The sequence below is a fragment of the Melospiza melodia genome, chromosome 14, assembly GCF_035770615.1.
Source record: "Melospiza melodia melodia isolate bMelMel2 chromosome 14, bMelMel2.pri, whole genome shotgun sequence".
NCBI classification, from domain to species: Eukaryota; Metazoa; Chordata; class Aves; order Passeriformes; family Passerellidae; genus Melospiza; species Melospiza melodia.
In genome coordinates this window covers 2321956-2342935 of record NC_086207.1, presented here as the reverse complement: position 1 = coordinate 2342935, position 20980 = coordinate 2321956, and the positions used below count along the sequence as shown (strand labels likewise).

At 45.4% G+C, this 20980-nt stretch overlaps 2 protein-coding genes across 25 annotated transcripts in view; both read right to left on the bottom strand.

Annotated features, from left to right (window-relative positions):
• GABRP (gamma-aminobutyric acid type A receptor subunit pi) overlaps positions 1-10265 on the bottom strand; it is a 28689-nt gene extending 18424 nt beyond the window's left edge. The window contains exons 1-3 of one of the 5 annotated variants that reach the window (XM_063168396.1): positions 8952-9258; positions 8761-8827; positions 3945-7586 (exon numbers count right to left, since the gene is read on the bottom strand). The gene's annotated coding sequence lies outside the window, so the exon portion shown is untranslated. The other 4 variants (XM_063168393.1, XM_063168394.1, XM_063168392.1 and 1 more) reach the window with 4 other exon arrangements.
• Positions 10266-10408: 143 nt separating this feature from the next.
• Positions 10409-20980, bottom strand: part of KCNIP1 (potassium voltage-gated channel interacting protein 1) — a 275906-nt gene continuing 265334 nt past the window's right edge. For 14 of the 20 annotated variants that reach the window (XM_063168410.1, XM_063168404.1, XM_063168403.1 and 11 more), the window contains 6 exons: positions 19952-20022; positions 18236-18343; positions 17194-17298; positions 17037-17093; positions 16571-16633; positions 10409-14328 (listed from right to left, as the gene is read on the bottom strand). In XM_063168410.1, the coding sequence (XP_063024480.1) occupies positions 14281-14328; positions 16571-16633; positions 17037-17093; positions 17194-17298; positions 18236-18343; positions 19952-20022 (452 nt within the window). In that variant the 3' untranslated portion in view covers positions 10409-14280. The other 6 variants (XM_063168415.1, XM_063168417.1, XM_063168414.1 and 3 more) reach the window with 3 other exon arrangements.

The window sequence follows — 20980 nt, the reverse complement described above, 5'->3', positions numbered from 1 at the left end:
ATATTAATGCCCTAACAGGGAGACAATTGCACTAGGCCTAGGGACTCCTCCACTATTAGAAATTATGCCCCAGCATTAAATAAATTAACTCAATAAGTGTCTTACCATGAATACAAATTCCTGCTTAGGGCTTGCAGATAAAATTATTTAGAGCTGTTCTTTGAGGAAAGATGAGGTGTTTAAACTTGCAAAAGAGCAAGGGCAGCTATATTCATTAGTCTTTTGTTTCAAATGAGCTGCTTTGTTTTTTACTCAAGGCATCCCTTTTGGAATGGAGGAGGAAGAATCTGGAACATTGTTACATTTCTTCCTCTGGGCTGCCCAGTTTCAGTCCTGCAAAGATGCAGATGTCTGCTCCGAACCCCAAAGGCAGCTTAGGGCCAGAGCAGCTCTGCTCCAGAGGTGCCCAGTGCCATCAGCATCACATCCCACAGCACAGAGCACTGCAGGACACAAGGAGGAGTCCTGGCTGTGGCACTGGCCAGCAATCTGTGCTGCTGCTTTGCTCCCATGGGGTCTGGCAGGAGGTGGGCACGGCCACCAGCTCTGAGAAACTTCATCTGGATCCCCGAGGCTGGAGGGAGCTATTTGCCGTGCCCCGAGGGAGGTTGAATTTTATCTCAAAAGTGGATGCATTGTTTCTGGTTTTTACTTTTCAGTTTGTACATACAAACAGTTCAGAACTGCAAGGCACACATGAAGGACACAATTCAGGATTAAAAAAAGAGCTACGCTGATTCCACTTGACTGAAACAGAAAGGTTTGTAGAAGAGACCATAGATTCAACTTATTTCTTTTGCTATAGATAGAGGAAAATTCCCATGAAAGCAGCACACAGAGACCCTTAAATACAGAGAATTTTACAAGTGGCTCAAGGAGCTTTCCTCAGCAGCAGCCTCCTCCTTTTCCATGCCTTCTCTTTGCTGCACTGGCTTTGCACAGGAACTTGTTGCATGCCCAAGGGATGTATCAGTGAGCTGCTGAGCTGTTGTGACACAAACCCTCCCAGCAGGAATGCTGCTTGTATGCTGCAGCTTTTACCTACAGCATCTGAATTCCCTTCTGAGCTCCCTGAGGGCTGGGAGAAATTTAATACAGGTCTCAAAAGTGAGAAATTGACACAAAAAGAGAGTGTGGACGGGGAGAGGGGGTGCAGTCTGCTTGGGAAGGGGGAGAGACGCAAGCAGTGGCAAGAGTAGTTCTCTCTCTCCCCCCCTTACTGGCCCCCACATCCCCAGGACTGAGACCCCACTGTGGTGCCTGAGGTACCACGGCAAGGTCAGGCACCCCCAGCACCTGTGGGGCCATGTCCCAAATCCGGGGTCAGCACTCCCTCAGTTTCCGCACAGGCCTCACATTTACGGATACCACCAGCCCCAAGCTGGCCCCACGGCCCAGTGGCCAACGCTCACCCCTGGGCGGCCCACACAGACAACACCAGCCACCAGCACAGGGCCATCACACTCAGGGCCACCCAGCTCTGCAGCTCGAGCTGTGGGAAGATGCATCTGTGCTAAGATGTGCTAAGAATGAGTGTCAGAGCAATCTGCACAATGGGAGGTGAGAGCAGTGACGTGCCAGCCCTGAGCAGCAGTCGCAGCCCCATGGGAAGGCCGCAGCAGCGCTGACCCCTGTGCCAGCACCTCCGGGCGCTGCAGCTGGGGCTGGTCCTCGCTGGGATCTGGGGGGAGATGATTCCTTGATAGGCTGCTCTGTGTGCTAGCACAGGGCCACCGAGGGAGGAATACCTTATCAGCCCTGATCTGGCTTTACAGCCTGCTTGCTGCTCTGGTTCTGCCTCCCAAGAGCAGGATTAATTGCTGGGCTAGAAAATGCCGATAAGTCAATCAGTTCATAGCACATTTATTTTCTGTAGCTCTGCACTGGGCTCCTGGCAGCTTCAAGCAGAAGCAAAACCCACTCATGCTACAGGGAGAGGTGAGGGTGGGGCTCTTGCCAAACACTACTGCAGAAAGGAGCAGGGCAAGGCAGGGGCTCAGCACCAGCGGTGACCTGGAGCCAAATGCCACCCCAGCAGCAGTACTGCCCCACTGCAGCCTTTGAGGTGACTGCCAAGCCAGACCATTGCGTCACTTATCTTTCTAGATTTTCCAAAATAAATGCCCGAAAGACAGACTAGAGAGAGGAGGGACAAAACTGACATTCTGTGAAAAGAAATGCTGTTTTATACTCTAGACTTACTTACATCAAACTCTGTAACTTGACAACGGTGTCTACAGCAACAGAGAAAATAAACCACTCAGTCATTACCAGTAGGCTTTTTTTTTGGGTGAAATGACACAGCAAACACAGACCTCAAAGCAGACTCAGACAGCACAAGAACCACTTTTAGTCAGTGCTTTCCCACCCGTGGCCCTGGTCCCAGGCTGCAGTACTGCTCAGCCATCCCCATTGGCAGAGGCCTTTGCCAAGGAACACATAAATCCAGGTAGTGACCCTTCCCTTCCCTTCCCTTCCCTTCCCTTCCCTTCCCTTCCCTTCCCTTCCCTTCCCTTCCCTTCCCTTCCCTTCCCTTCCCTTCCCTTCCCTTCCCTTCCCTTCCCTTCCCTTCCCTTCCCTTCCCTTCCCTTCCCTTCCCTTCCCTTCCCTTCCCTTCCCTTCCCTTCCCTTCCCTTCCCTTCGAGGAACACACGGCGCTCAGTGCACAGTGTTCAGTGCCCACAGCAAATGCTCTTTCACCAAACCTGCTGTGTTCTGAACACGGCCCATGGGCCAGTGATGCTCATACCAGAATTATATTTCAAGTAAGGGCAAAAGTTCTGGACGATACCAGGCTTGTTTTTTTCCAATCTGTAACCCCATTTAATTATTTGCATTATGACGTTGCCTGTGACAACCTGAAAACATTTTATCTGTGTGCACATCAGCACCCAATGTTCATGATTTTAACTCCACTTTAAAGACAAAGAACAGTTTAAATGTAAAAGAAGGTTGGTGTAACCTCTTGTCAGGTACAGGAATGAGTTTGGGAACTGACAATTAATTGGATACACAGTTTCAAGTGCTCAATGTTCTGTTATTATGTCAGATTAATGCACAATTATGGTTTTATCTTTGGCCAAGCTCTTACCTGATATGACATAATTCCTTTTTGCTCCCTAACTTGTTAAATAAATATTTCATGCATACAAATGACTCTGGCTGTCAAAAGCTGGGCAGATATTATAACTACACAAGATTAGGATTTATTGGAAACAGTTGTGTACCTTTATATTAATAGGATGAACTACACTCAGAGACAACCAAACAGATCAAGATGTACTCATTAAATGAGCTGCAGTAAGTACTAGCTTCTAGCTTTCATGTTCAAGAGAGAGAAAGTTATCTCTACTGATAGTGCCTCGTATTTGGAACTGTTCTATACACTGTAAACATTTAAAAAATCTTAAGTAAAAGGCTTTCTTTTAGTTTAACTTTCCCCCCAAAGTACCTAGACCTATATTGTTCTGTCAAGAGAGGGGTGAGGAATATTTTTAAGGAAAAAAATCCCCAAACCCTTTAAATGAATCCATGACTGCTTTATGCTGCTATGCAAATGAGAGGGCACTGAGCAGTGGGATGCATCCCAGGGGCACAGCAGCATCTCCAGTGAGCAGCCACAGTGCCTCGGGAGGTGAGGGTGCAGCAGGGACCCCACAGCTCTCAGCATCTCTCCAAGCACTGCAGCAATACACCCAATTCAAAATCTTTTGGGTCCTCATTTTGTCCTGAACAGTCACAGAGAGCAGACACATCCCAGTGTTTTGCTGCTGGGGTAACTGGATGTTGATTATAGGACAACACCTCCTATTATTATTTTCACTATTTGAGAATAATAATTCTTGCTGAGGAGCTCTGGCCAGTGGAAGACTGTGACTTCATGTTATTCATGTGGCATATGTAAGCTCCCAGCAGAGTAGTGAAAGAGCAGATAAATGTCTCACCTGAAGCTCTCGTCCTCTGCTGTTACAGGTGAGCAGGGGTCCCACGGCGCTTCCCCAGGAGCTCCAGCATGGCAGGTGTGGGAGCAGCTCCTTTGGCACAGGTCTGTCAGCTGCCAGGTGTGGGTGCTGTCTCCACTGGGAAGGACCTCTTTGAAAAGCTTACCCAAAGAGCAGTTCAGAATTTCCAAAATTAATGTCCAAGGAGCAAACCTTGCCTGCTTTTGGGTGAAACAAAATGAGGTGGAAAAATCACCGAGGTTCACATGGGTTTAACTTTCTAAACTTATCAAACAGTGCTGGTAGGTTTGCCAGAAGGAAGACAGCTCTCATTACTTAGAATGCGTTGAGGCTTGGTAGTCTTAAAAATGTCTCAGCAAAAGACAATGCATTACAGAAACATATTTTGTGTTTAAAAATAGTCTCGACGGTAGTTAAAAGGGATTTTGCAATGTTTTTTTCCTGTATCAGTAACGGAGCTGTATCAGCTGACAAAGTAAAAGGGTAACTCTGGGAATGAGGAAATACTGTTTCATCTAATTTACTACAGCCTGAGGTGAAATATCAACTCAGCGCTGAGCTCTGATGGGGTGTAAATAGCCTAAACAAAAACACTGCTGCACTTGCTTTGGAGGGGATGAACTCAGAGGTCTTCAAAGCTGTGAATGGTGTCACAAAACACACCTTTCATTTTACTGATACATTCACTGAAACGTTTACCTTTGGAGTAGATTGTTTTGAACACTGTGGAAATAAGGAAAAAGGGGAGAAATTTATGATGGAAGTTTCCCAAAAAACTGTGAAAATATTTTAAAGGGATAAAACCAAATTACTGCAGGCTTACCTTCAGGTTTGCACCTCAAAGGACAGAAAAAGTCTGTCCATCATTTCCCCACAGTTCAGCAGGTGCTCCCTGCAGGGATCCCTGCCCCCTGTGTGTGAGGGGCTGGAGTCAGCCCCCACAGGCTCTGGGCTGGAGACAGACTTGGGCATCTGGGATAGAGCAGCTTTCAGGCCTCTCCTTCTTGAGGTAACCCTTGATCTTGACCAGTCTGCCTGGGAATGCACACACCAAACCAAAAAGGAATCCATAAAAATGGAGGAAAAAATCTGACATTTTCCCTCATGATTATTTAGTTTATGTTTGTTACAGTATAAAGCACCACCAGACCTGGCACAAATAAAATAACCAAAAATCATGGGAACACTTTTGAGCTGATGGAGAATGTGCCCCTGGGTATGAGGCTGATAATTATCTGACAGGGACAAAATGTCTGGTGTCCTTAAAGGCCCTGTAGCCTAATTATTGCCACATCTGTGGTCAAGCCACATCATCACACACACACCCCTGAGGAAGCTTTGTGGCACCTGGAAAAGTACTGACCAGTATGTCCCCACCGTGGGGACCAGCAGTGCCCTGGCAGAGCCTTGCTATGATTATCACAGGGAATTTTTGTATGCCAGGCCATATCTCTGCCTGCCAGTGAACTGGGAGATTGGTACAAGGAGATAAAAGCTGATGTGCAGTTCTGGCCTTGTTATCAGAGGGAAGGAATAGCTCCTGCAGTTATTTATAGTGTGCCTCTGTGCCACATGCAGGCAGTCAGCACTCACCCAACAATGGCTGAGGGAGAAGCTGCAGCCTCCAAAGCCACCCTGCAGGTTTGGTTCCAGCCCAGCACCCTGGTGATCTGTGCCCCGGGGCTGCTCGGCTGTGTCACACGGTGCAATGACAAGTGACAGAGTGTCCTCAGCTGTCCCCGTGGCTCAGATGCCACCCTGGCAGGGGCAACAGGGTGTCTGCAAGGCTCATCCACTGAACATGCTTTGGGAAAATTGAGGGCCATTTTGGGAGCACTGCAATGTCCTGAAAAGCACAGTCTTGAGACACACACCTGATGCCATGTCATGTTTGCAAGGGAAAATGTAAGTCTAATAAATACTAATGCAATGGGACTTACCACCACATTTTTTCTAGTTGCATTTTATTAAATTTTGAGGAGTTCTGAGCAAATCCACAGCCTTTTGTTTTCCATTTGCCAGGTAGAGACCGTCCAGAGCACGACAAGCATCTGCTCTACAGCAGCAAAGTACTTTCACTGGAGACTCCTGTCCTAATACTCCAAACCCTCTGATCCCCAAATGCCCTGTAACAAACAGCTTGTATAGCCTGTGAGAGCAGACCCTGCAGAATGTGTGACATTATCCTTGCACTGCAAACATCCACACACATCCACAGCCCCACAGACATCTGTGCACATGCACAGGTTCCACACAAGCTGACAACCCTGGCTGTTTTGCCCAGCTCCATGCAGGGAGTAGGGAGCACTGGGAGGTGTCTCGAGCCATGGGGTGGGTACAGCCTGTTCCCCATGGAAGCCTCAGACCATTTGCTTGTTCCCATGTCAGTATCCCAATACCTGAGTGCCAGCTGTGCCCTGGGTTTATTCCCAGCTCTGCCTGTGTGGTGAGTGGGAGCTGAGGGCTTGAGAGCTGCAGTGCTGCCCCTCATTGGGAACAAGGAAGAAACTTGCAGAGCCAGGGACCAGGTGCCCACAGAGCAGAACACAATACCTGGAAAGCACAACCACAGAGGACCAGCCAAACACTACTATTGCCCTTCTTTGCCAAGTGAAAAAAAATCTCCAAAAGTCCCAGCATAGGGAGCAGGTTTGACCAGCTTTGTCACATTTTTGTCTTCTCTCTACTAACACAGACCCAGGCAGGGTTTTGTTCATCCTTTCCAGACTGTGTCAGTGCCATGAGAACCTCTGGCTCTTCCCCCAGGGCAGCTCCAGCCGCTGCTGTTGATTTCCTCCAAAGAAGGAGATGCCTAGAACAGGGCATCTCCTCACTCCATGGACTTGTCCATGGAGGAAAGGCACAGCTCATGCACAGGGACTCATCCAGTCTGTGAAACACTGCCTTAGTTCCCAGCTGTCAAAATTTCCTCCCCAGTTCCCTGGTTCCATTCAGCTCCACCAAGAACTGGCAGCGACTCCGGGCTCGCTGGGGCTCTGGGGACACAGGGGTTGGCCAGGTGCTCCCACAGTGTCAGCACAGAGCTCGCCCAGGGACCGCAAATTCATACCAGACCCAGAGTGAAGCTGCAGTAAAGGAGCAGGCTGCCTTTGAATGTGACTTTTATTGTATCTAAAGTTACTTGCAGGTCTTTGCAATGTCACACCCATTTCTGCACTGATGTCTCTGGGCCGTGCTGAGCAGGGCAGCTCAAGCCCTGAAATATCCTCTTCACAGGCTGGAATGTGATTTCTGGTCCAAATGGGGATTAATGTGCCCTCAGAAAATGAAACTTTTAGGTTCTGAAATTCTGCTTCTGGACACTTTGAAGCTGCTGAAATCTACAACATATATTCTCATTTTTTATTTATGACAAGCACTAAATATTCACTGCTAGAATAGGACAGAAACTAAAACCTTCATTATTCTGTTAATTTTATTTCATTGGTTAAATCACTGCAAAGTATTGTTGATAGAAATCTCTTAGATTTCTAGGAGATAGAAATCTCTTACCTTCCATGCCTTTCAAAGCATCTCATTTGTTTGTACATAGCTCCATCATTTGAATACCAAACGAACTGAAAGCAATTCAGTAACTTGTTTGTAGCACATGTTCTTCAAGATCTAAGGATTATGATATCACAGCTTAGTGCAAAATAAAATAAGGCAAATAAAGTGAGGTAATTTTTTTAAAGTCTGAAACAAAAATTGAGAAAAATTTAGAAGCGTTTTTGCAACTTAGTTTGTAATACACATAGATGGGTTTTTCCAAAAAGTTTTCCTCATTATCAGTTACAGAACAGACAGTGTGCTTCCCTCCTGCCAATGCTCACCCACCACAATGGGTATTATTCTTCTTATTTATAACTGGTTGGTGACAAATGCTCTTCTGTAACAGCTTAAGCTGTATGAAGAAAACAAGGCTTTGGTAATTCTTTGTGTTCTGAGTTCTCTAGAATTCAGAAGATTTGTTCAGACAGAAAACATTGTGCTGACATTTATCTTTGTGTATATTTACGCTGTTATATATTTTCAATTTATATTGCTTTATAAGTAAATCAATAAGATAATTAGAACACAAAGGTTGGATCAGTTTCTGTGAAAATTTCAACAAGTTCAATTTAACCCTGAGACTGCAAAATCAATCTTGGATTTTTTTTTTTTAATTCAACAGTTTTCAATAACTTATTATTCTTCTGGAAAATCCTGGATCAGCACTGAATAACATTTCACAGACATTTTAACAACAAGATGACTGGACATTACTAGCAGTGGGCCCTTCCCCTGCATCCCTCACAACATCAATGTACTCACCGCTTGGCTCTCTGCAATGTAAAGAGCAAACACAGACACTGGAATGCTGGGGCAGTGTATCCCCGAGGCAGAGGGAGCTGGGGCAGGGTTTGGGGATGTCCCCTTTGCTGCAGGGAAGGGAGCTCACAGCTGCCAGGAGCCTTCAGGCTCATTCCTGTGCTTTGTTACCTGGCTGAGGGCAGTGGCTGTGCAGGCCCATCTCCTGCAGCCAGAGCAGATTCCTGCCAGGGGAACTCTGCTCTGGTGCTGCTCCCCTTCTCCACTTCATGGCTGCTGCTGGCTGTGGGTGCCAATCCCAACAGGAAACTTTGGAAGTGTCCCAGGCTCTAAAGGAAACATCTCCCTCTCCCCAGCACCAGGAGCCCTGTCCACCCCTTGCAGAAGGCCTTGTCCTGAACTGCAAGCTCCTCACAGGCTGCTGTGCTCATGGACAGGACAGCAGGTGAGTGCCCAGCAGAACGTCCCAGGCAATGTGACAACTCACCCTGTGCTCAGGAGGCACCTTCCTGCCATGGGGGCTGCCAGCCAGAGCCTTACAGCAATTCCAGTCTCTACAAGAACAGATGGAGAAAGAGACTTTTCCTCGGCAAAACAACAAGGGAAATTTTAACAGAACAATCTGGAAATAACCACATCCACTGAAGCTCTGGAGATCATCAGTTCATCATTTCCCACCTCCTGGAGGGTGATGGGGACAGCGGTCCTGTTCATAGAGAACCAGTCTCTCCTGGCCAAGCAGCAGGGGTGGGTCCATCACCAGCTCTCCATCACACAGAATTTCTGCTCCTGCAGCTCCCATGCCTGATCCCACACAGTGCAGGTCTGATGTGATGGAAGGACTTCATGTGCCAACGTTTTCCCAGCAAACTCCTCCCTTTCCAGTTTGCTGGACCTGCATGGTTAAGCAAAGGTTGCAGATTTAATGTCTCAGTAAAAAAAAAGGGCTATTATTGGATTCAAAAGTAATCTTGCAGATGCTGAGTTGTGGGGCACACCTGAGGCTCCCCCAGTGTGCTCCAGAGTGAGGGACAGCCCCTGGGCCAGTGCACAGCTGCTCCCTCCCCACCACCCCTCCATCCATCAGGGGCAATGCCCTGGACCACTGAAGCAGCAGGACGAGATGCTCAGACTGCAATGGAATGGGCTCAGCATAAAACCAGAGCTGCCCAGCATCTCACAGCAGTAAGTCAGGCTTCCCCAGCCACTGGAACAAACCTCAGCCAAAAAGCGAACAAAACGCCTACGCACGTGCTTGGAGCCCGAGCCTGCCTTGCCTGGCAGCAGCTGGGACACATCCCAGGGAGCGAGAGGTGATGGACAGGCAGTTAGCACACTTTCTTCTTGCACAGGGAGCAAGAATTCCAGTCTGGCACTGTCCAGAGGGCCCTGCTGTCTCTGGGAGCAGGAGGCGCCTGCGGGAGCGAGTGCTGGGCAGGCACTGCAGTGACACCAAACCATGTTTCACACAGACACCTTTATTTCCATATTTCTGCATGGATGAATGTTCTTTTTCCTGGGATGTACTGGTAGACAGATAATACCCTACAAAATGGAGTTTAGCAAATATATATATATATATATATATATATATATATATATATATGTACACACATATATATGTAGTCTGGCAAAATCACTTCTGCATTCCTCAATGTGTCAGAATGGATGCTTACAATAAGCCAAAACTGAAGGGACACTGACGTTTTGGGTTATTTCCTTATCTATAACATAAAATAGTGTTTGTATTTTCTTTTCCAACATGATTGTCTGTTTTCCTGCTGACACTGAAGCAGAACTGCAGAAGAGAAAAGCCAGGCCTGTAAGCCTGCAGTTTCCTCTACCCTAAGTTACTATCGGCGGAGCAGGTAGAAGAACATTTCTGAACTTTGCACAAGGGCCAAACTATCAGTTCAGCATATGCCACCACATCAGATGTAAGAGCACCCCTGTATCAGTGATGCAAATACATCATTGGCATGTAAGTGTTAGCTCATGGCACAGTTCAGTTTTACAGCCCCCACCCACACAGATATGTGTTTGAGTCCCAGTTTTAAAAGCTTCATTGCAAATTTTTAACCTAACAGTGTCCCTTGAGAAAAAATACATACTGGGTCTAGGAAAGGACACCCGCCTACAGGTATTTATTTTTATTATTAAAACCAACATTTTTAAAACCATTCAACAAAGTTGAATACAAATTGCCATTGGAGAATAGCATTTGTAACAGTGAAGCTATACATGGCTGATCCATTAACATGGCTTTAGATATCATGATTTACATTATTTGCACATTTCCTTAGGTCTTTCATGGCACTTCCATAAAGAAGAAGAAAAGTTCGACGCACTGCTGCTACTATCTCATCAGAGGTGACCCAGGGATACAAGGGTGTTTGTTCTCAACACATATTGCAGTCAGGAAATGGCTCTGCCCATGATGCCTGAACCTCAGGGTATTTGTGTCTCAAGCCTTTAGCTTGGCTCATGGTTACTCACAATATTGCATTGCATTCAGAGGAACAGAAAAACAAACAGCCACAGAACAGGCATGGTACTTTTTTTTTTCTTTTTTTTTTCTTTTTTTGCATTATCATTTATCACATTCCTATTTGTCAACAGATTGTTACCTAAAATGCATGTTAGAAAGGCTTTCTTTATAAAATGCTGGCATGAAGATGCAGACTAATGTTTGTAACTAGTGACACAGTCAAGAGTCCTGATTCAGACATTATTTAAACGTTCATAACTTGCAGGAAACGTGCACAGTTAATAGCGCTGACAGAGAATCTGACTGCCTTCTGTCTACTGGCAGGATGATTGATGAGGGTGGGAGACTGGAGTAGCATAGTGTGTTTTATTTAGAAATCTGTAGTAGTGTTTGTCATAAATATTGCAAGCCTCGTTTATGAGAGCAGAGGCTTGGCAAGTTTACAGTAGAGTAACATTCACAGAAAACATGAAAAACAAACCCGAAGCCATTTCCATGCAGAGAGCAGCTCTCTCACAGTCACTGATGTCTCACCTGCCACCTGGAGCACACCTGCCATGGACAGATGCTGCTGATGGAAAGCTCAGAGGCCTTCTCTGCACTGGTGCATCTCAGCCTCTGGCTGTAACAGTGGGATCAGGGACAAACACAGGGAAATAATCGGGTTTGCATTGCCAAGGGCTCTGCCACAGATAGATTCTGCAATCTGAGCTTTGGGAAAACGCAGCTGTGGGTGACACTTTGCAAGTCCTCCTGTCTCAGCTACTGTGGGCTTCAGGTGCAGCACAGAGCTCAACCCAGGGTGGAACATCAGGGCTGTGTGGGAGGGCACTGACTCCAGTGGGCTCCAAATCAAAGCTCCTTATCCTCCAAGGGCAGACTCAGTATGGCTGTCAGCACGCCTGATGCACCCTCTGCCTGATGCACCCTCAGTGTTGCTGGCAGTGAAAAGCAGGCACAGTGGAGCAGCAAAGAGATGGCAGAAGTGCAGGGTCAGTACTGGCACCCTGATCAGCAATGCAGGCCAGCACACACTGACAGTGACAGCAGCTGTTTGCTGCTGAGCTGGAGCCACACTCCAGAGAAAACAGTGACAGCCCTGGTGGCAAAGGCAGCCCCCACACAACTGCTGCCAGCAGGCCAGGACACACAGATGAGGCCAAATTCATCACAGTAACTCCAGAAATTAATTTAGCTTCAGGGACTATGGCATCATGCAACTAATAACATTTTCTTTTGAAAAGGGCACATTCCAAACACTTCTGTCTGTATGTGCCATCTCATAAGCACCCTTGAAGCAAGACTATTAGAGGAAAAAGGCACGGTGCTAGCCAGATTAAAATCCTTAATTTCCACTGCTCTGACCACTTCTCCCTCTGCTGAAGTGAACTCCTTAGAATAATAGATTCAGCAGTTTTGGTGGGAGGGAAAACCTGTAATTATATTAAATTCTGTCATTTGCTGAAGTGATTGCAAGAAGAATCAAGAAGGAATGGTGTACACTGTGTATTATTTCAGCTACAACTGATGTCTTTACAAAGTACCTGTTAAATAAAGCCTAAATGACCCAACAACTGGAGCAAAGGTACTCCCACAGCAGGGCATCACTCCTGCAAATCCCAGCCCCTCACCAGAGCTGCTGCATCACTGCTGGGAGGAATTCATTAATGGTATTGGTATGAAAGGCAGTATTTGTACGAAACAAGATGGACTAAGGTGTCATTCTTGCAGACATGCAACTTTACTTGAACATCACTTTTGGTGGCAAGGGAACAACTTAGAGAAATAAAGTTAAGACTACACAGAAGTGTATGGGGGGGCACAGTAAAAGGGGAAGATGCCTCGTCTTGGGGAATTGGCATTATCATTATACTAGGATATTGCATTATCATTATACTAGTATAATGTATACACTATACGTATAGGACTGATCAGATCTACTTCTGTAATCAGGAATGATTCAATAGATGAAATTTTTATAAAATTAGGGCTACAGAACTGAGGCATTCTGTATATTCTGTATTATAAAAACATTCCACTTACATAATTTTAAAAATATATCTTCAGTGCTAACAGTTTGTCTGTAATACAGGGTGTGATACAATAAAAATAGATGCTTACTGGATGGGAATGATGCAGCACTACTGCAGGGACTGTCCCATCTGCGGGGTTTGAGCAGCTGGAAGAGTTGGCTGTTCCCCTCTTCCCTTTGCTTCTCAGCCACGGTCTGCCTGGAGATGACAATGGCACTCTGGTGGGTCAGCTTTCCTGAAAGGCTTCTTCACAGAAGACTCTGACATTCCCCAGCTGACCAATCATCCAATCTTGGTGTAAATTCGCTACATGAACTTTTCTGTTTTATTAATTAAAAAACCAAACCCCTACACCAATACTCTACTTGGCATTAGCAAAGAAATGGGGCTTATACAAGGCATACTACTGCCTTGTAGGAAGAAAATATGGGCCCTGGGAGCTGATTCTGAGAATAATAACAATTCAGGAATCAAATGTGCTGGGCACTTTGTGGGTACCAAGGTCTGTATGCTGGAACACAGCTGCATCTTAGTTCTTCACTAAGTCAAACAAGAAATCTTAAATAAATCCATAAGGGGGGGATAAGACCTGACTGTAACATCCAGTGATGAACCTAGGAAGGGTGTGCCAAACCACAGCAAAAGGACCAGAGCACATGGCCGTGCTGCTGCTGAGATGCTCTGAGGAGCATCACCCGGTGTCCCTGGGGCTCAGCAGGCAGCTGGGACCAGAGCACGTGTTCATCTTTCTGCACCAGCCCTTACACACCTGCCTGGTCTCTTGGAAACTTACCACTCCTGAACAGGATTTGTTCTGTACTTTTATATTAATATGAGCAACATGTTCTGCTCCTTTCTGACTCACCCTGGCATGAAGATCACCTGATTAATATGTTCAGGAAGAACTCCACTAACCTCAGCATAGTGGCACCAGTGCATGTGAGAGGATAGCAGGATCTCTGCAGGAATGGGGATATTGGCTACATGGGCTGTCTGTTTAATGTCCCAGGTACATTGACTGTTCATTTTTTCACAGACTGCCCTGGCAGATTGGGGTTTTGTCAAAGCAGATTAACAGCAAAGGCATCCACAGAACATTATGCCAAACAGAGGTATGGACTGAGCTGTCACTTGCAATTGATGGCTGAATAGCTATCAACATGTGCTATTATAGGGAATTAAGCTTGCTAGATTAAAAGCAGGATTTGTGCCTAGCAAACAATGCTCTGTATTACTCATTGAACTTCAAGCAGCTGTTCTCTCTTGTCGGGATTTATTAAAATATTCACATGCTTCCAGAATGAAAGAAGAGTCCACCAGCATCTTCCGGGGAGAAGTGGTGGCATCGGCTGCATTCAGTTGCCATTTGGTTGGACATATCATACAAAATCCTCACACACTGGACATGGCTCAATTGTAAAATCTTTCACCCAGAAAGAAGATCTTTGTTACACAGAAGTCTCAGACTCCTCCAGTGCTCTTGTGGTTACATGACATTCTCAAAGAGCTGTAAGGATCGCATGATATTGTCGTCCTGAAAGCAAGGAGAAGATACTGCCATGAAACCAGCATTGACAAGCACAATTCATAGCCCTGCCTGGCACAGGGAGCTCTGCAGCTGCTCCAGCAGGCAGCAGCCTTGCTCTGGCAATGCTTTCCCCTCCTGGGGCTCAGTGCCCAGGCCTGGCTCAGCACAGCACCTCTTGTGCTTTGGCCCCGGGTTGGTGTGAGGCACACCAAGCACAGGGGCTTCTCCTGAGCCTGATGTCCAGCACAGCCGTGCTGGGCAGGGCACTGCCAGGGTGCCTGTGCTCAACCCTCAGAACCCCTCCCTGACCCTGGGAGTGCAAATGTGCTCTTGGCTAATGTGCCCCACAAGTCCAAATGGAATGGCAGGTTTTGAACCAACAAGCAAACTGCCTTGAGGGAGCACTTCCTGCCAGAAATTGAAGTTTAAACCCAAAACGCATGCAATCTGTGCAACCTCAGCCTCTCCAAAGTTCCTACAGCCAAATGAGAAAGTTACAGACAGACACAAGGGAAATCCTGGATTATCTCTCCTGAAGTATTGGAATTTTACTTCGAGATAAGAACCAGATTAGTATTCAAAAACATAATCATGGTTTTTTTCCCCTCAGGAATTCAGTTCAGAACAGCTGTTTGCCTGTAACATGAAAACAATTTTCCACATTGAGGAGCTTAAGAGATCTATTGCACTGCATTCCTCAGTTGTTTTGTGAGGCTGCATCATCCCTGTCACTGCTCACTCAGCAGCAGTTGGAAGCCAATCAGCCTCTCCAGGGTTGTGCCAGGACTTCACTGTCCTCAAGCCAGAGCTGCTGCAAAGGCACAGGTGAGCACTGCTGTGCACTTTGCTTTGTTTTTCATAAAGATAAAAAGAATAAATCTTGGTGTGGCAGGGCTTGCTCCTGCCTGCCAGGAAACAGCAGCTGACAGTGCATCAGCCTGCCCAGCTCCAGTGCCAGGATGGCAGAAGGAACCAAACCCAAACAGGGACAGAGAATTAAAACTCTAACAGTTATAGGTAAAGTAAAGCTGCTTCAATAGTGAGACCACCTGATCATACACACACCTACAAGCAAGTAACGAACATGCAGAATAATACACAACACAAATGATTAAATAAAGATGGTGAAAAAAAAAAAAGCCAAACAATCATGAGGGACCAAGAATAAAGTAACTGAAAAACATTGGCTTTCTGTTTTGCATCTGCTAAACAAGTATTTGGCTGCCTGAAGTCCATGACTAAGACTTGGATGTGGCCAGAGCCAGGTTTGACACCAAAGCAGCAGAAGCCAGCCCAGCCCTCCACAGTGAGCATCTTCCCCTTGCTCAGGGACAGGAGAGCTGTCTGGCTGCAGAACCTGAAGGAATTTTCCAGGCAACATAAAATGTACAGAAGGGTCAATATGCAATTCAGTGCACCAAAATAAACATTGCAAAAGGCAGAGGTTACCTTTTACACTATTACTGTAGTGGTCAAATATTAGAGATATCTCAGAGGGAATATTCACACAGTCCCGGTCTAAGACAACAGACATTAGGCCAATTGCACGTTAACAGAGATGCTTCTTTGTGCCAGTGCTAAAAGTACCAATGAATCTTAACACAGCCAACCTCATATATGGAATTTGTAAGAGGGGGCTTACTTTCAAAACAGAGGAAAAATGAAAATCATTGCTACAATGACAGCATTTGCTTTTAATGTTTGACCATGAAAACATCAACTTGTTTTATAACTCAATGCTGTAACTGCAAGAATTTGAGACACCGTTGACTCTGGGCAGTTCCAGCAATGTGGTACCTGATAATGACATCTGGGGCAGCACACAGGGACAGCAGCAGACTCTCAAAAGTGAAGGAAAAAACCTCAAAAACAAACCAACCAAAACAACCAAAAACAAACCAACCAAAACCCCAAAACAACCTAAGACAGTTAAGATCTTTCTCTACAGTTGTCTGCTTGTCTGTAGAATCAGGGACTGCAGTCCACTCAGGAAAATAAAAGCACTGCACATGAAGACATTATCTCCCATATTTTACCTCACTCTACCTTGCTATTGAGTCACAGGCTTCACAGGGCATCACAAACTCAGTCTTGAAGCTGTTTTGGTTTGGGTTGGTTTTTTTTTCCACAGAGCAAAGAAAACCCAGGATTCTGAGCAGCATCTTGTTTCAAATAGAGTTTATCCAAAGGAAACCAAATGATGTGACATGAGATAGAGCTTTCCTTGCAGTTATAACTTAGGTCTTACCTCCTGACATGATTCAATAAACTCATCTAGAGTTACAACTCCATCTTTGTTTTTATCCATTTTCTGTAAAATAATATAATGTAAAAATTAGTTTACATTGGTAACACTATCGTTACAGTACAGTATCTTAGTTGATGCAATCTGAATAAAGCTGAGCACTTAAGCTTAGCCCACAGACTAAGTGGCCAGTGCTGGACTGGCCAACTGCTAAGGACTTGTTTACTCTGGGATTTGGAGCACTTTTGAGGTCATCTCTAACTGCTTTCTTGACTCACACCAGAACCTCTGTCGTTATTCCATCGTTTATTTATTTACTGACTGACCGACCCACACTCACATTCCTGTCAGTCCTTAGGGCAACTCAGAGCAGCAGCACAGAAGGCCCGCAACACATACAGAGGCTTCAGACTTACTGGACGTGGCACATCCCAAGGCAAAGGGTCAGGCTGAGAGACATGGGAGATACCTTTGGAGCCAGGAAATCAGCAGGCATTGCAGTGCTAGGCTGAGTGGCTGCTAGGGTCTATTTTGAAATATATAACAAGGTATAAGACTCAGCTTTACAGGAAAGTCTATCAGTGCCTAGCCTGAGTGTTAAGAAAAACCAGTAAAAAGTCAAGTACCTGGAAAAACACTTCTACATGCTGCCTTGGTGCATCTTCCTTGAGCACTGGATACGTGTATTTTCCCATCATATCATAAATCGCCTTTACGATATCCATCATTTCCTGCCATGGCAGCATGCCAGCACAAACACAAAAAGGAAATTAAAGAGAAATGAGGGCCCATTTCTGTCTTGCACTGCCCCATTCTTCACCCTCCTTCTCCTATGACAAACCAGCACCTGGAATGCCTGTGCATGTGCATGGAGACAGATGGACCAGACACACAAACATCCTACAGAAAGAATTGCTTCCTTCTGCCCCCACAGTGCCACATGCTCCCAGTGCTCCCTCCCTTCCCCTCCCCTGGCCTGGCTCTGACACAGCAGGTGCTGGCAGCAAGGGCAGCCAACTGTGGCACCAGCTGTGGCACCAACCCTGTCCCAAGGGCATCCTCCAGGGCCAGGGACCCTCACAGCTGCAAGTGGTAATCTGGTCCCTCCCCATACCTTGCACAAATTGCCCCTCAGCTCCATGACTGGAGGCAGTAACTGCAAACCCTCTAGGGATGCACAATGGGTTTGAGTGGACCAATTTGTATTTGACACATATTCAAGGTCACCATGCTCAAAACTAAGGCTTCCCATAACAGGAACAAGCAATACCAGCTAAGAAGAATAAACCAGATGACAATGCAGGACTTGGTAGTGGTGCTGCTTTGGATGACCCCCACAGTATCTCCTTGTGCAGAAAGCAAGCCCTTGAGCCTCAGTCACAAAGTTCTGCCACCACCACCCTCCCCTTCACAATGCTTATGTGGCTTATAGGCGTAACCAACATTTTGCTCCTGGATAACACAATTCATTAAAGGTACCATAATATAGGAAAATATGTCTAGAAAAATCATTCAATAAGACCACTATGCATTTTGCTTCCACACAGACAAATGCATGAGTCCACTCTGATTTGTGTTTAATTAGCTGCATGTATAACTAATTGTGTTTTGCAACAAAACCAAATCAACTCTCCCAAAATCAACCATATTTGTCAGGAACAGCCTTACCTCCTTGTTTATATAGCCATCCTTATTTATGTCATACAGATTAAATGTCCATCTCAGCTTTTCATGAACAGTTCCCCGTAGCAGAATGGACAGTGCCATCACAAAATCCTGGTTTGGAGCAGTGAGAGAAGTGAGAATTCTCATAACATCATTTTCTAAGTCACCCTCTTTATATAATGCCAGTCAAAAGATTTATCCTTTTAGGATGGAACACATGCTTATCAAACTCTTCTGGCTCCCTTTTCCAGAAATGTGTCCTCTCTGACTGAACTCAATGGTTGAAGCATTCACAGAGATGTCTGGTCTTTAGGAGCACTGCCAGATGCTCCAGTGGCCTTTCTCCTCCCTGCTGCAGGGACCTGTCACTCAGATTGCCACCACCTGATTAAACACAGCTGGACTGTGCCTGTGGAAGTAGAAGCTGATGCTTTCTTACCTCCTGACTGAGGTGCTGGCAAAGAAGGGAGAAAATCCCATCTGAGAGAGAAAATCCTCTGACACAGGGAGCCCTAGATTTTGCTCTCCGGCAAAATCTGCCAGACTTGACCAGATGTGATTCCCACCACTAATTATTCAGTGTGGGACACATTACTTTAATTGGTTTTCTTTGCTTACAGTAAAGATACTGCTTCTGGTAACTGTGATTTATTCATTATACTGCACGGTGGTTCAGGCACTGAGAGTAGCATAGCCACAGGGGATTTTTAGCACAGGCAGAGCTTGAGGCTAACAGAGTTATACAGCTCCTGATAACTCATTTAATAGCTTTTGTCACCTCCATGAGCTCTGTATGGGGCAGTGCAATACTGCTTAGATACCTCTGCTCCTTTTTGCCAACCCTCTGAGGAATTTGAATTTGTTGATAAAAAAGGGGACAAAATTCTCATGTTTGACAACCAGTTAAGAGACAGATCTGCCAGGAATGGAAGGTCAGCACTTTCTAGGTTTGGAGTTTTTTTTGTTTGTTTGTTATTTTAACAGCATTTTCCCGTTCTCAGATTGTTTAGGTTTCTGAACACCTTCAACCACTGAGGAGCTGCCCCATGCAAACCTCCCACTGCAGCCCTCGCCACAGAGACACACAGATACAGATGGAAACATCCCCATTGTGCATCCAGTGAACGGATACATTTCCCAGCCTTTCCTGGAAATGAATAGAGGTTTTGGACATTTGACAGCAAAGGTAAGACTGCCTATGATCTGTAGTTTTATAGGAGTTTTATAGTCTTCAAAACTATGAAGTTTATCCTCCAGAAGTCTATGATTTACTACATCCCTTTGCTGCACTCCTACAGCTATGGGCTGAGCATGAAGAGAGGCTGTTTGTAGCCACTGCAACAGGCCTTTTAGTTAAAGTGTGCATTTAGTTTCCAAGTACCTGAGATGCTGTTCAACACATCATGCAATGCAGAAGTACAAGATGCACATTTTCTGTGTCCCTCATCTCATTTCACTTGGGACTCTCCTCAGCCACTCCTCTCCTTTGCACTTTCTCCCTCTGATCCCAACTAGCACAATCCAGATATTTCTTTACTGACATGGAACTGCATCTGCATAAACTAAAGTGAACCAGATTTGAAAACACTGACTGGCTTTAGAGTGAAACCTCTAATCTTTAATCCAACACGTCCTACTACTTTGCAATGAAGACTGGACAGAAAAGGTTAAAAACACAAAATTGAGAAAGTGGCATCGATGGAAGATGCAAAGAATCACCTCAAACTTCACAGAGCCATTCTGTGCAGTGTCGAAGGCATTGAAGAGGTAATGTGCATACATGCTGGCATCTGAAAGGCACAAAGGACAGGCACTCATCACACACTGATGGCTCTAAACAAGTCAGGAATTTGTTTTCCTTCTGTATGCAACTCAACCCTGACACATTGCCAGGTATTCTATGAACTAGTAAATGTTACCATGGACTTGCAAAATGCTGGCACCCTCCCTGAAAACCGACTTGAAATGCAAAAGCTTTTATTACAGTAGAAACTATTTGGATTTTGGAGCATTACCTGAAAGAACAAGCAGGAAATTCCCATCAACCATGAGTGTGTCTGGTTCAAATGGTGGGAAACACAGCAAAAACACTAAACAGTGACTGCAATCTGCAACATCCTTTCTCTACCTTTTTGTTTTGTGGGAGACACAGCAGAGACCCCCCCAGGAAATGCCCAGCTTCAGAAGGGTCCTGCACCAGTTACTTGAGTTTGACCCATGGCTGCTGGGGAGCAATCTCACTTAGAGGTATATTTTTGTCCTTTTGAATCTTAAACTGCTGGGTTTAGAAAATCATGACAGGAAATCATCAAGTTCATAATGAAATTTAATGCAAACCTTTTACAGATGTACCTCTTTGAGGTGCCACGGGTTGTAAAACATAAGCATAATGTGTTTTATTTTGACATTTAGTTGAAAAAACACTTGTTAATGATTTTCTTTAAGTAAATGTACATGCACACATACACCCTAGCAGAAAGGTTTTTGTTCCTCAAAGACTGTGTTCTGCAGCTGCTACAGAATGGGATATTTTGGAAAGCCTCAAATACTTAATCTTGGCTAAAAGCCACTTAAATGACTAATTTCTTTCAATTTGTCAACAGCATCCCCACAAAACATATCCAATTAGAATATATACATTCTAGATGTTTTTAAAAGGCAAGAACATGTATTATTTGAGAGATTTCATACAATACCTTAATATGCCCATTCATGACATGGTCCTGTCTTAGTCACATAAACACTAAA